This window comes from Gekko japonicus, unplaced genomic scaffold (genome assembly GCF_001447785.1).
Source record: "Gekko japonicus isolate JY-2015 unplaced genomic scaffold, Gekko_japonicus_V1.1 scaffold6000, whole genome shotgun sequence".
NCBI lineage: Eukaryota > Metazoa > Chordata > Lepidosauria > Squamata > Gekkonidae > Gekko > Gekko japonicus.
Window position 1 is genome coordinate 6,244 of NW_015163807.1, and position 14,618 is coordinate 20,861.

At 45.2% G+C, this 14,618-nt stretch overlaps 1 protein-coding gene across 1 annotated transcript in view; it reads right to left on the reverse strand.

Annotated features, from left to right (window-relative positions):
- Window positions 1-14,618, reverse strand: part of LOC107107642 (pre-mRNA cleavage complex 2 protein Pcf11-like) — a gene marked incomplete at its 3' end in the record, with an annotated part of 23,212 nt that overhangs the window by 2,119 nt on the left and 6,475 nt on the right. Inside the window, 7 exon segments of the mRNA XM_015407943.1 lie at window positions 622-741; window positions 2,140-2,248; window positions 3,424-5,135; window positions 5,579-6,017; window positions 6,120-6,309; window positions 6,652-7,727; window positions 10,152-10,277. Of these exon segments, the coding sequence (XP_015263429.1) occupies window positions 622-741; window positions 2,140-2,248; window positions 3,424-5,135; window positions 5,579-6,017; window positions 6,120-6,309; window positions 6,652-7,727; window positions 10,152-10,277 (3,772 nt within the window).

A 14,618-nucleotide genomic window follows, 5' to 3' on the forward strand; every position in this document is an offset into this window, starting at 1 on the left:
GAGGGAGGGAGGAAGGAAGGAAGGAAGGAAGGAAGGAAGGAAGGAAGGAAGGAAGGAAGGAAGGAAGGGAGGGAGGGAGGAAGGAAGGGAGGAAGGGAAGGGAGGAAGGGAAGGGAAGGGAAGGGAAGGGAAGGGAAGGGAAGGGAGGAAGGGAGGAAGGAAGGGTTTACCTGTAACTCATGATCGTCAAGTGGTCATCTGTGCAGTCCCACACATGGGTACTGTGCCAGCACCGGACCCAAGCCTCAGGTCCGGCACAGGCACAGTATCCATTTGTGGGACTGCACAGAGACCACAAAGCAGATCCAGTTGTTCTTTACTGCAAAATTTTAATTAAAAGTGCCCACCAGTGTTCCCTCTAAGCTGAGTTAGAGTGAGCTAGCTCATGGTTTTTTAGCCTCCAGCTCACACGTTTTTGTCTCCGCTCAGGAAGGATGGCTCCAGAGCAAACTAATTTATGCAGGAGCCAGATTGCTCGCTCACAACTTTAATGCCGGTAGCTCGCAAAGTAGAATTTTTTGCTCACAAGACTCCACAGCTTAGAGGGGGCACTGGTGCCCACCATGCTTAACACTGTTGAGGGTTCAGCACAAATAAAGCAAGGGTGAAAACTATACTTACGGGAGGACGCAGAGTCAGGTTTTAAAACTTTGAGGATCCCTGTTGAAAGCAGCTTTGAGTACAGTTCGTTCACATCAAGCTGTCCCAGGTGATTATCAGCATAGGAAAGGGGGGCGTTCCCTGGAAAGTCACAAACATTTCCATTCCGCACTTAGTACGTTCTCCCAGAAAGCACGACATCGTCTCACGGTTAACAACAGGTAAGGCATAAGTAATCATGTGGTTACCCTCAACCTTTCTCCCCCCAGCATTCCACTCCCTTCCATCCCTTTTCCACTTCTCTGCACTACTTCCCTAGTGCACAAATGGCAAAACAGCCCACTGATTTCGATGGAAGCAGCAGCACACAACTGACTCCCATCTGTGCAAGGGGAACTGAACTTGCATTTCCTCAGCAGCAGCTCCTCGGGGTATTCAGTACCCCAGTTCAGCACCAGCGGAGTTTTCAGAAACAGCCTGTGATCCCGCATGCAGGTCTACGGCTCGCAGTTACCCATCTCATTAGGCACATGCGAGGCCCCGGGATTGCCTCTGGTAGCTCTTGCAACCCCAACTGGTGAGTTCACATTTACTTGTAGGCATGCTTTAAAATACAGCTTCCTATCTCGTTAGTTATATTCCCTTTCTACCCCCACCGGGCTACATTTTACCAATGATGGATGCATGAAACATATGGAATGCCTCGAAGCTGAGAGACTTGGGAGACAGAATTGAGAAACCAAGGCAGCCCCGGTTCCAAGCTACCTTCTAAATCAGAGGTGTCAAACTCATTTGTCACAAGGGCCGGATCTAACATAAATGTCACTTTGTCAGGCCGGGCCATGCATGCCATAAAACGTAATGTCAGGTACTGGAGAAACTGTATAAAGGACAACAACTGGTAAGCTCCGAGTTGGTGCATTCTCACAATACAAGAACTCGTGGGCACTCCATGAAACTGCAGAGCGGTCGGGTTAGAACGGATAAAAGGAAGTACTTCTTCACCCAAAGAGTGATACACACATGGGATTCACTGCCACAGGAGGTGGTGGCGGCTACAAGCACAGAAAGCTTCAAGAGGGGACTGGACAAACCGATGGAGCAGAGGTCCATCAGTGGCTATCAGCCACAATGTAAGGATGGAACACACTGTCTGGGGCAGTGATACTCTATATTCTTGATGTTTGGGGGGCAACAGTGGGAGGGCTTCTGGAGTTCTGGCCCCGTTGGTAGACCTCCTAAGGCCCCCTGGGTTTTGACCACTGTGTGACACGGGATGTTAAGACTGGAGGGACCATTGGCCTGATCCAATATGTCTTCTCTTATAGAATCACAAAGTTGGAGGGGATTATGTTCTTATGTTCTTAAATGTCCTGGTCACAAGGGTCAGGAGATGACAGGAATTCCACTAAGTTACAGAAACCCCCTGCTGCTGAACATGCTTAGGAACGAGAAACATGAACGAGAATACAGCGTTCCAAACGAAGGCCTCCAGTAAGGAAGGCTTTCAGAGACAGAACAAAAGCTTTAGGTACTCACCTGCTTGACTTTGGACAAAGGTACCAGGATTTTGAACATGAACTGGTAGGAGCGGCTGCCCTTGACTGAAAGGTACAGGCTGAGTAGATCCTACTGATATAACAGGAACCTGTCAAGGAGAAGGGAGGGGGGAGAAACGCTGTAAGTCCAGCTGTCTTCCTATTTAATTCCAAATCTCTGAACGAGATTTATTTTGCATCTGGCCATAAACATAGGAGGAGAGAAGTCATTTACAGAAGTGTGGCATTGGATTAATCAAACCCCACAGTATAAAATTAAAACATTAAATATCAATATTAAAGTCAAGCTGAAACAAATGGCTTTCTGGAACAAACTATACCGGGGGTCTCCGACCTTTATGAACCCGCGGGCATCTTTGGAATTCTGATGCAGCATGCTAAGCACAGCCACAAAATGGCTCCCGTAGGAGGCGGAGTTTAGCCACAAAATGGCTGCCACAGCTTGTCTTCAGTCACACAGTGAAGATCCTTGTGCTATGGTGGAAGCCCCAGCCACAGCAACATTTCTTTAAAAATTGCAGACAATCCAATCTCCCGTGACCAATCGGAAGCCTTGCTGGGCAAATGCCCCACCCACTTTTAAAAAACACCTGGCGAGCACTACGAAAGGTGTCAGCGGGCACTATGGCACTTCACAGACACCATGCTGAGGATCCCGAACTACATCATCCACAACTGCTAAACAGCAAACTGAACTCTAGTTTGTTCTCAAGTACCCGTACTGAAAACAGGAGCAACATTAACTGCATTTTCCTGTTACACCAAGGGAAAGAATTATAATCAGTTACCGTTACACTTCATTCAGACTATCATGAAAGGAGTTTAGCTGATTCTACCATGGTTTCATACTGAAATGGAGTACAATTAAACAAGCAGTATATTTGAATGCACAAGATATACGTTCAGTTGTGTTATCAAATATTTCTTCGGACATGAGGATTGAGTTATGTTCCCTTAAAACCAGTCACTGGGATGGATCCTGCAGAAGGCTTCGCGCACCAGAGAAAGGTATAATGCTTAGGGGAACAGATCCAAACCCTTCCGTGCCCGTTAACTGCCAAGGTTTCCTGTATTTCTGTGGAAGAATAAATCTACCTAACAAACTGTTGTCACGGCAGCAATTCGACTTTGATTTCACTTAAATCTAGCGCTAAGAACATTTCAAATATTTTAACATGTAAAAATATTTCACTGTTACCGAAGGGCACAGAAAAAACGGATCTGAATATTACTCAAACAAACTGAAATCCTATGTAACCCTCACCTGCTGCTGAACGTTTCCTGCCATATTACTGAAGTTGCCATACTGAGGTCCCTGAAGATTCTTGTCGTCGTAATAATGTCCAGGCGCCCTGTTAAGTGCATTAGGAAAGGTCTGTGCTGTGGAGACAGGTGGCCCATTGAAGCTTGGTCCTTGAGGAGAATCGAACATTGGCTCTGGTCTTTGAAACTGCATGCCTTGTGACGGCCCGCTGAAAGGCTGGTTGGGAGGTTCGTTGTATGGTCCGGTTTGTCCGTAAGGGGGTGTTTCAAGTCTTGAGGCGGGGTGATTTGCTACATTTTCCATTCTCGGACCTTGACCAAGAGGAATATCAAATCGTGCCGCTTGCTGCTGGTGTTGAGGATCTTCAAACCTTGGAGGTATTGGCGTATCAAATCTTGGCTGTATCGGCTGACCAGGTGGACCATCAAACCGAGGTGGTGTCTGCTGAGCAGGTCCCATTTCAAACCTTGGACCAGGCTGTCCATGCAATCCATCCAGTCTTTGCAAAAGTGATGGCTGGCCATCAAATCTTGACTGACAGCCATCAAACCTGGGGCCAGTTTGGTTGATAGGCCCTTCAAACCTAAGTCCGCCTCCACCTCCTGCTGGTCCCTCAAATCTAGGACCAATCCCTGGCTGTCCGTGTAGCCCCACAGACTGGCCATGGGGCCCCTCAAACCTAGGCCCTACTCCTGGTTGGCCACGTGGCCCCTCAAATCTAAGACCGCCTGCCGGCTGACCAGGTGGACCTAGAGGCTGACCGTGTGGTGCTTCGAACCGTAAATTACCTCCTGGCTGACCGTGGGGCCCTACTGGCTGTATATGTGGCCCTTCAAATCGTAGCCCAGCCCCAGGTTGGCCATGGGGCCCTATAGGCTGACTGTGGGGTCCGTCAAATCTCATTCCGGCTACTGGGGGACCATGAGGTCTCACAGAATGATCATGAGGGCCTTCAAATCTCATTCCACTTGAAGGTTGGCCATGGGGCCCCTCAAACCTCATCCCACCTGAAGGCTGTCCATGAGGCCCTTCAAACCGCATCCCACCCGATGCCTGATCAAGAGGCCCTTCGAACCTCATGCCAGAGGATGGTTGACCATGTGGTCCCTCAAATCTCATCCCAGTAGATGGCTGGCCGTGAGGTGCTTCAAATCTCATCCCACCTGGCGGCTGACCATGAGGCCCTTCAAACCTTATGCCACCCATAGCTTGACTTGTGGGTGTCTCAAACCTCAAAGTTCCTCCTGGCTGCCCCATAGGACTTTCAAAACGTATTGCAGACCCTGCACCAACTTGCCCAGAAGGCCCTTCAAACCTCAGGGGACCACCACCCATCTGCCCCGGTGGTCCATCAAACATGAGAGAACTCTTTCCTCCAGACTGTCCTGGAGGCGCATCGAATTGAGATGTAGGCTGACCTAGGGCCCCCTCAAACCTTAAACTGCTCTGTGCTGGTGGTCCTTCAATTCTAGAATTTGTATTAGCAGGCCCTTCAAAGTGACTTGTTTGTCCGTCTCCGACTGCCCTTGCACCGGGATGTCTAGGCGAGCCCTCAAAATGAGCTCTCTCCTCCATCAGCGAACCAAATCTTGACTTTCCATCAATGACCCCAAACCGTGATCCTGAACTCTCAGTAAACGGTTTCTCTGGATCTTCATATCTCGGTCTCTTGTAATGGTCGCTAAACGGAGACCTTTGCTCTTCTCGAACACCTTCAAAAGAAAAGCATTGTCATAGCCTAAGAAAGTAAAAGTCACCTATTATATGAAGCAAATCATCTTTACATTAAGAAGCAGCATGCTACTAAGTACAAGTTACTGGGGGACAACAAGGTATAGCCTAAGAAAATAAAAGTCACCTATTATATGAAGCAAATTATCTTTACATTAAGAAGCAGCATGCTAAGTACAAGTTACTGGGGGACAACAAGGAATGGCTCTCGGCTGATTCTTCTATATTCTTGACTTCCATACGCATCTGGCTGGCCACTATAGGAAATGGGATACTGGACAAGATGGACCAGAGCTCTTATGTTTCTGATGAAATGTGCAACCTCCTCCACTTTCAAGGTGCTAGTGCCTTCCTACCCAACAAAACTCTAAAAACTATGGATTCTCCGTACATGAGTTTACCACCCCTCCCAAATTCCTTGTACCTTTTGAAGAGCTGGGCTCGTCGTGTCTTCTTCGACTGTCATGCGTTGAACTATCCGAGTACGGCCTACTGCTACCCACGGGGGAATGCCGCCTCGATCGTTCACCAAACTGTTTGTTTTTGGTTTGTTCACAGTCCATTCCGGAAAGAAACGCATCGCTCAAGTGGTAGTCTAAAATTTCATCAGGATCCAACATGTTGAGTCTCGGAAACGAATGCTGAACCTGTGTCCTTTTCAGCTTGGCTTTATGTTCGTGATATATTAAATCGGCATCGGACAAGAGGGGCTTCTTCTTCAAAATGCCTTTTTCCGCCGAGGGACTATCCCACACATTACACCGGTGTTTTCCTTCTTGGTACTGGAAGAGCTGACGAATTTGGTGAACCAAACTAAGGAACTCGTCTTGCGTTATTTCCCCAGATGACATGCGCTCATTTGCCTGTGGGGGAAAAATGGAAAGTTGTAACATTCAACAAGCTTTTAAAAACATATATATGTCTGTATCTACATTTTTTTTTATGTCAAGAGAAAAATGTACTACCTTCTTAAGTAAATCTCTCTTGTTTGCCACAGTCAATTCTTTGGGAATCTGCAGGTTAGCATCCACACTTAATCGATGTTGCTGCTTTGGTGTGCGAGGGGATGTCACTCCTTTGCTACTCGGCCAGGTGTCCCTATGCCTTGGATGAGGTGATTTGCAAGCTCCTTGATGGTCTTCAGCGGGTTGAGGACTATCAGTCAATAAAGGAAACATGTTATCTTCGACAGAGCTCCTCCCGCCCTGACAAACAATGCATACAAAAACAAGTATCTCACTATCCTCTAAGGTACCAGGGTTGGATCCAGCCAGCTTTTTACATTGAAAACTTTCCTCCTTACAACAGCCCCTCCCTTAGTATGGCTTCTCTCCATGCGAATCCATTGATTCCCAAAATAGGTCCCTTTGCGTGGTTCCAGGAGCCCCTCTCTTTTTCACCAATGGAAAAGCTGGTTGGATCCAACCCACCATTTCTCCAGAAGCACAGCAAAGCTAGATCTTCATCTTTCATCAGAGGTCATAAATACCAACTTACTTTTTATTTTCCTCCCAACCGGACTTCCACCTTTTGCTTGACTTGGAACCGGGCCAATTTTCCACGTTTTCTTTGGGTTCCGAACTTGCTCTTGAAGAGTGCTGGCTCATCCCTTCCTGTGGCCGGTCATCATGTATTTTCTTTGGCCTCCTTGAATCCCTCATCTCCTGTTTGAGGCTCCTCTTATTAGAGCCTCGTTCATCCCGCAACCCTTGCCCAAAATCTTCCGGGTGGGATGGCTTAGGCCCCAACTGTCGAAGCTTCCCAGTTTTAGGTCCCAAAGGAGAAAGGCTTCTCAGCCTTCGTTTGGGTGATCTCCTATCTCTTCGTTTCGGGGAATGGGAAGATGGTGACCGAGATCGAGGAGAACGTGACCTTTTCCTAATACTTGACCTTCCTTGTTTTCCTCCCTGTTTTTCTGACTCTTCCATATTGGCATCTTGCTTTTGGACAACACCATTAATAATTTTACTTCTACTTCCAAGAGATCTATGTTCTTCTTTATCTTTCCTCTCCATGCTTCTTCTCTTTTCTTTTGTATCATCATCTTTACCATCAGGCTTGTCCAGAAGATGTTTTTTCAATCGTGGATCTCTTTTGCTCATCTCAGATGCTCTCATGTTCTCACACTCTTGGTTTCTGGTATCTTTAGCGTGAAGAAGCTTGTTTTGCAAGGGAGATGGAGATTTTGATTTAGACTTTGCCTCCAATTGCTCAAACTCCTTCTTCTGCATCTTGTCCCCCTGCTTCAGTTTTTCTTGCTTCGAGGTGTTATGTTTCTCAGCCTGTAGAGTTTTACTTGACTTGTCAAGCTGATTTGCTGGACTCATGGCAAAATCCTTCCTATGACTTTGATCTTTAGCATGAGGAGGATGTTGACTCATCCTATTGAGACGAGGATCTCTGTTGGCCATTTTGACATCATGAAGTGGAGACAGGTGGTTTTTTTCAGGCGGCAGACAAGCTTGATGGAGAGGTTTAACTGGCATGTGAGGTGGCGGTGGAACGTGCGGTTTCAAAGGTGGCTGGACTGAAGCCATACTGGATGTATTTTGCTGAACATTAAGAGAAACTGCCTAGAACATCAAGAGAAGAATAAACTAGAAGTATTTCGAACAGAAGCATTCCAAAAGTCACAGTGTTCTTGCGGCAATATTGAAAGAAATCTGGACTGCATAAGAAAACGTCTTGTATGTGTTAACCCAAATACGCATTAGCATATGGACGATTTGCTGGGGCTGTAACTCCCAAGTTCTGCAAAACAGATGATACTAAGCCATTTAACCTACTTCTGAATAAAAATCTGTTTTTTTTAGAATTCTTCTGCAGTGTTTATGTCTGTGAATGTCTAAAATGCTATTTCCACCACCAAGTCCTAGGAGATATATTACGTATTTCCAAAAGTGTTCTGTTCTCTACACTTTAAAATCTTTATTGGTGGGGCAAATAACCCACCAAATGCATTAAAATGGACTTTGCAATGTCCAGATTTTTATTTAAAACTAATAAATCATTGGAATAAAAGCTACTAAATTTGAAACACTGCAAGAGCTGCTGCAAACAGTGCAAAACGACACACAAACGCACTCAGTTCTGGAGGAAAGTAAAACCAAGAATGCTCATACAATGCCATCCATAGTGACTGCTGGTCTATACGTTACACTTACCCAAGGGCATGAACACACAATACGAAGTCTAATCCTTACCCACTCGTTAATTACAATTTGTGTGTCATACCAATCATGTTTGCTGTCAAGGTTGGAAAAATCCCAACATGGTGGTAAGCAGTGGATCGAAGTAAGTGATGCTGGGGGGGGGGGCCTTAATCCACTGACACTGGTAGTATTTACATGGAAAGACCAACTGGGCATTTGAGGGTAACTGAAGTCATCACGTAAAGTGCAACCGTTACGAAGGTACAACAACCTCACTATACTGCAGTTAACCCAATGACTGATCCATTTGCAAGAAAAATTATACTGACTGCAATAGTTCTGCCAGTCGACCAACTCAAAAGGCCAACAGAAACAAATGGACCATTGCAGGATTACAAGAGATGGATTCTACAGATCCATTCCATTCTGCTAGTCGACCAACTCAAAAGGCCCACTGCAGGACTACAAGAGATGGATTCTACAGATCCATTCATAATAGGAAACAGTTGTTATGCTTCTTAGAACAAGTTCCTAGAAGTGCTGTCCAGAACTGTACTTTTGCTCACCATATACGTACTTAAGCCTCATGGAAGACCACAACTTTGCCTACACAAGTGAGCAAAGGACCATGGTGTGTATGGATAGCCATGTTTAAACAGAACCATGAAAATAGTAAAACCTCTTATTTGAACCTTTCACTGTTGGGACTATTAGCAACATACTAATTCTGTAAATTTATCATCCCTTGCATAGGTATACAGGCAATCCAGACATTACCACATGGATGCCACTGCATTAACTGCAATCCTACGCATGTCAATGAGCCTTTCTCTAAAGGATCAGGTGCAGACTTGTCTTATGACAGTTGTGGATCGAAGTTCTTTTGTCTCTGCCACCTACAGAGCCAGTCAGTCATGTATGGCAGGAAGATACAGCCCATTCGGATTTTAGACCACATGGCAGAGATTGGTCACAAACGGCACTTATTGTAAGCTGCCTGAACCCAGAGGAAAGGCAGACTAGAAATGTTCTAGTGAAGATTAAACAAAAATGTACGGAACAGGGCAGGTGGCGATTTGATAGCACTGATGTACGAGTTATTCACAGCACAAATGGACTCTCTCTCCATGCAAGTTTGCTCTCCATAACAAAAGCTACCTATAAAGAGAACTGCAGTGCGAAACTCCTCCCCCCCACCGCTTTTGGTCAGTCCCTTGGTGCCAGAAATACCATGTATGATTGGTGGTTCCAATTTAAAGAGATGCACGGATAGTCAAAACTACCAAACTGAGTAGGCTGTGAGATGTCAGAGACAAAGGGTCCAAAACTGTAATAAGTTTCCAGATCATTGCAGAATCTGGTTAAGTAACCACTGCTTACACACTGAACTCCCATATGCGAGCATCAACTAACCAAATTACTGTATAAATCGAAAGGGATAGGGCTAGAAGACTACACAAAGATTCATTTAAAAATCCCTCTGTAAGTCTAAAAAAGATGTTATTGAAGCCCCAGAGAATTCAGTTTTCTTTTGGGTGGAACAAGCATTCACATCCAAGCAGCACACCGTAATTAACCGTAAAGTTAAAATGGCAACAACTCATTCAGTTCTTTCATGCAGGCCTTCTCCCATTTCTGGATCTTAAATCTTTCTCATGGCATACATTTTTACACAATGCTGTTCTGACTATCAGTTGAACATGAGCATACGAAGTCCTGCTGACACAGAAAGTTGCACTGTATACCTTACACACTAGTCCCCAAGAAAACCCAAGACTGATTGCCAAGTATTTATTTACACAGTACCAGATTTGAAAACATTTCTGAAAGCCTGTCTATATATACCTTTTCAAACACATTTACAAATGTTGCAACTAGGTTTTTAGTAAACGCAGAAAGATACTCTCTTCCAACATTCTTGACAATGGAGTCCATTAGGTACATAACAGGAAGTTTCTCGCTAGCAGGAGCCTGGAGTAATAAGAAGAAAACTGAGACATTTAGTTATACAACACTGTGATTGCTTTTCCAAAAAAACACACCATCTAAGGCACTACCATCTCCCCCAGATCACCAGACCTTTTGCACTGTACCCATTAAGACGTGAGGAAGCTTATGATCTACTTTGAACAGCTGAGTAGTTAAATACCATTTGTTAAGCTACATTGGGCAGATTGTGTAGCCTTAAAAGCGGAGACTCGTATTTTTGCCACGGCAATCAGAATTAGCCCATGACTTGACTCTGTTCCTGAGTATATGCAACGCAGCTCTTTAAACCTCTATCACTTTGGCACATTTTGAATGACCCCATACTGGTTTCTACTGGTACCTTTAGAAGATGGGACACGAATCAATGCATCAAGTCCCACACAATATTGTGCTTTTCTCAAGGGGGGGGGGAACTGCAGCGGATGGAGAGATAGCAAACACCAGTCTTTGAGTGAGCCATATTTGTAGGACAGTCACTCGCTACAACCCAAACCAATGGTATGCAGGCGTCACCCACCACAGGCCAGTTGAAGCAATCCCACTCATTTTTCAAAGCTGTGTGTAAGGTACACAACTGGAGCAAAAAAAGGATAAATCCACAGTGGAATTGTGGTGTTGAACATACAGGATCAAGTGGAATCAAAGACTGACAGGGACACAGTCTTCGGAGTCTGGGCACCCCTCAATGTCCAAGGAGGAAGTTGGGAACCTTTTTCAAACACGAGAGGGCCCCGAAGTTGTGGAGGGCATGGCATGTCGTCGAGACTGAACTTCCCAAGAAAATGGAAGCCTTCTTAGTTCCGGTCAAAATGAACGTTAACATCTCATCCATATCAGGAAGGAGCAGAAAGTTTCCAAATAAACCACCAGCGTGTACAGATTTGTTGGGAAGGTTCATTAAATTGTGTATTCACTGTCCTTTCACACAGGAGTAACAAAATTCCTGTTTACCACCCAGCCATCCTAAATCTTAAGTAGGCAACATGCAGCTTTACATCTGGAAGCCAACGGGGTCTGCAAACCATCATGAAAACCCACTGTCCAGACAAATGAGGAATTGCTCTTTATTGTCTTTAACTTCTTCCCCACTAAATAGCACAAATAAGTTGTGAAGACATTTGCCAAGGGTAGTGTTTGTAACCCCAAACCATTCCCGTGTGTGTGAAGGGGTGGGGGGATATGAAAGGGCTTCACACAGAATATTCATCCCATATTAGTAGACTGTTATTGGAAATTTGCTTTGAGGGGTGATCCATACCAAGCAAGACTTCAACCAAATGGGGTTTTCATCGGATGGCACATCGTAAGAACTTAAGAGGAAAGTACGCCTTCATATTAAACAAAGGCCACAAAATGATGCATAGGACATGTACAGGAGATTATTAACTACCTAGCAGTTTGGAAATGAAAAGAATTGGGTTAGATACCAGTTGATAGGAAGCAAACTGTCAGGACCCAATTTTGGTTGTCATACTAGGGCCTAGGAAGGATTAAGGGACTTTGCCACTCTTGAACCCCCTACTTTTTAAGCTCCAGAAGTGATTGTTCTGACAGTGGAGGACAGCTGTCAGGGAAACTTAGCTGACACACAAGATCTTATTCCCAAAAGGTAAGCCTGCGCCATTTTAATTTATTGAGCAGCAAAACTGCTAGTGTAAGGGTTAGGGGCCCCATAATACTCTCGGATCTGTGGAAAGTGCACGTGAGACAATAAGGAAGCAAGCCTATCACAGACTTGGTTTTTAGAAGTTAAGGCACACACACACCCCTCTCATTTTAAAGCAAGTTAAATGTTTTGACAGCCACATTTAAGTACCAGATCTTTTTTAGACTGTGGGTATTTTAGGCTCAATTTAAAATATTTGTTAGCAAACTCCTCTATTAGTCTCAAAAAGGAAACACACTGGAATTAATGAGGACTGTCCCCCTCCACCCCCAAGTCAAGGTAAACCAGCATTAGACCACCCCTAGCAGTTGTGGAAAGTGAGAAGGCAGTACAAACCACCGAGAAACTGAAGGCAATTAAACTCAAGATTATCTGCAGGGAAAACACATTTGGATTTCTTAAGAGAATGCCTGCTGCACCCATTCGAAGACCATGGTGTTTAAAAAATGTGCGGGTCCACGGTTTTTCAGTTAAGCTTCCCCCCAAAAGATCCGAACCTTCCACATAACTCTTTGGTGGTAAACCCCGAGGCCACAGAATAATAAACACTTTGGAAACAGATTTCTGCACTACACCCGGTAAATAAAAAGACAAATACATATTTCATACATTTTATTTACAGTTATTAGAATACCAGTCAGACATTTCAAAATCATTTATTAAAAAATGTAAGCAAACCACTCTTTGTTTTACACTAAAAAGAAATTCTTCAGACAACACTCTCAGAAGTGTTCCCCCCCCCCAAGAGAACTCAAGTCTCAGGCTGTTTCATCCCCACCACTAATGACAACTATGCAAATCCAATTAGAGGTACAGGTTTTAGGTATCTTTAAATACACTTGTGGGGAAACTATGTCACCACCCCACCTAACCCACAGCTTAAGAATACTGGGATCTGAGTCGTTATGCAGGTCCGGCCATTAACAGGAAGACTGAAAATAACTTGAAACTGAGGAGGAAAAGTGCCTGGAGAATATCCTGATGTTAACCCAACCTGTTAACCCAAAAGCCTTCCCCATCCCGCCTATTAAATTTTACCATTACTTAAAATCCCAGATTAGCAAATTTTAAAAAAACAAACAAACAACAACCTGGAGATGGGAGGGAGAGGAGGGGAAGAGGCCGAGAACTATGTTTCAAGTGGAGAAGGAGATGAGTTACCCCCTTTGCTATTTTAATGAGAAAAGGATCAAGAGCCCTTGGGCCTAAAATGTGTCATGAAATCTGTAACACGTGCGGCTAGCTGACATGTCAGCAAGCACATAGCCTGGGACTCGCCTACTCTTTCTTTTTTGCATCATATGCCTCTCGGGCGCCATGTTGGGACTGCTGCCGTTCTTACAGACAGGGTGGATCATTTCTTCTCCCCGGCTGAACTGAATGGGCTGCTCTAAGAGTCTACCACACATCCACCCACCATACAGATCCCACTGAAATCAAACCGGAAAGGGGGGGGGGTCTATTCTCCATAGCATATAAAAAGCCTTCCCGTACCTCCTGAGACACTAGCTGCTTAGATTACATGACGTGCAGCAACCCTGTCCACAGGCCTACCTCTCTCTTGTAGTTGTGACAGATTCCAAATCCCCCCCCCCAAATCATTGTATCTAAAATTTTCAGCACAAGTTAAGATTTGTGACTATGATTCAATACTACAAGCTAATTAAATCCAGGTCCAGGATTAACACTCAAAAAGACCCCGGCGGCAAGGCAGAGCTACTGCTGCGCAGTCACTGACAGGCCGCCATGTTGTGTGCCTCATTTCTGCAGGCTGGAAAAAAGCCATCACAATAACTTGGAAGTCTTTGGAGGACAGATTATTTTCCCCTTCAATTTTAACCGTTTTCCTCTGGAGTTTTTGCTTCCGGGTGGGCAGATGTGAAAAAATATCCTCCCTGCATCCGTTTTTACTTCACTTTTACCGCTGGATGAATTCACTTCTCCCCATATTGTCAACCGCATGTCACTGCCACTAACCATTCCTCAAATGGATTTATTTCATTTTAAAAGCCTCCTTCCGTTCCTAACTTACTTCATTCCCTTCTTTCACCCCCTGTCCATCCGTAACATCGTCTCTGCCAAACTCCCCTCCCTATCCAAACCAGGGATCCCCAATCTTAAACCCCCATCGTTCTAATGCCCCCAATTCCTGAACCCCATAAAACCACCATTCTAGTCCCAGTTCCACCTGGAATGTTTTTCTTTCAACCTGCTCTGACCTTCGTTGGTGGTACAGTTCCCAAAATCTTCCCCTGGGCTTGACTTCGGCACCTTTCATGATTCCTAATATGGTGACTGTTTCTCTAACTTCAAAAGCTTTACACTGTTACTACTGCAAATACTATCACCAACTCACTAGTGCTCTATAACATGGAAGGGGGGCAAAAATAATAAAAACTAGCGTCACTGTGGCGTCGTCCCCCCCCCCCCCCCAAACACCCCTGGGGGGCCGGCAACACCCACGGGGGTCCTGTTTCCCACACACGCCACCCTCTACCCTTAACCTCCCAGGCCACAACCATACATCTAGCTATGCCTCATGTTCACCCCATACCTTACCCCCCCACCCCCCAATCCACTCGCCTTCCTGAGCTTCCAGCTAAAAAACAACAATATCTATCTATTGGGCCTCCCCTTTGATGGATCGGATCTGAGTA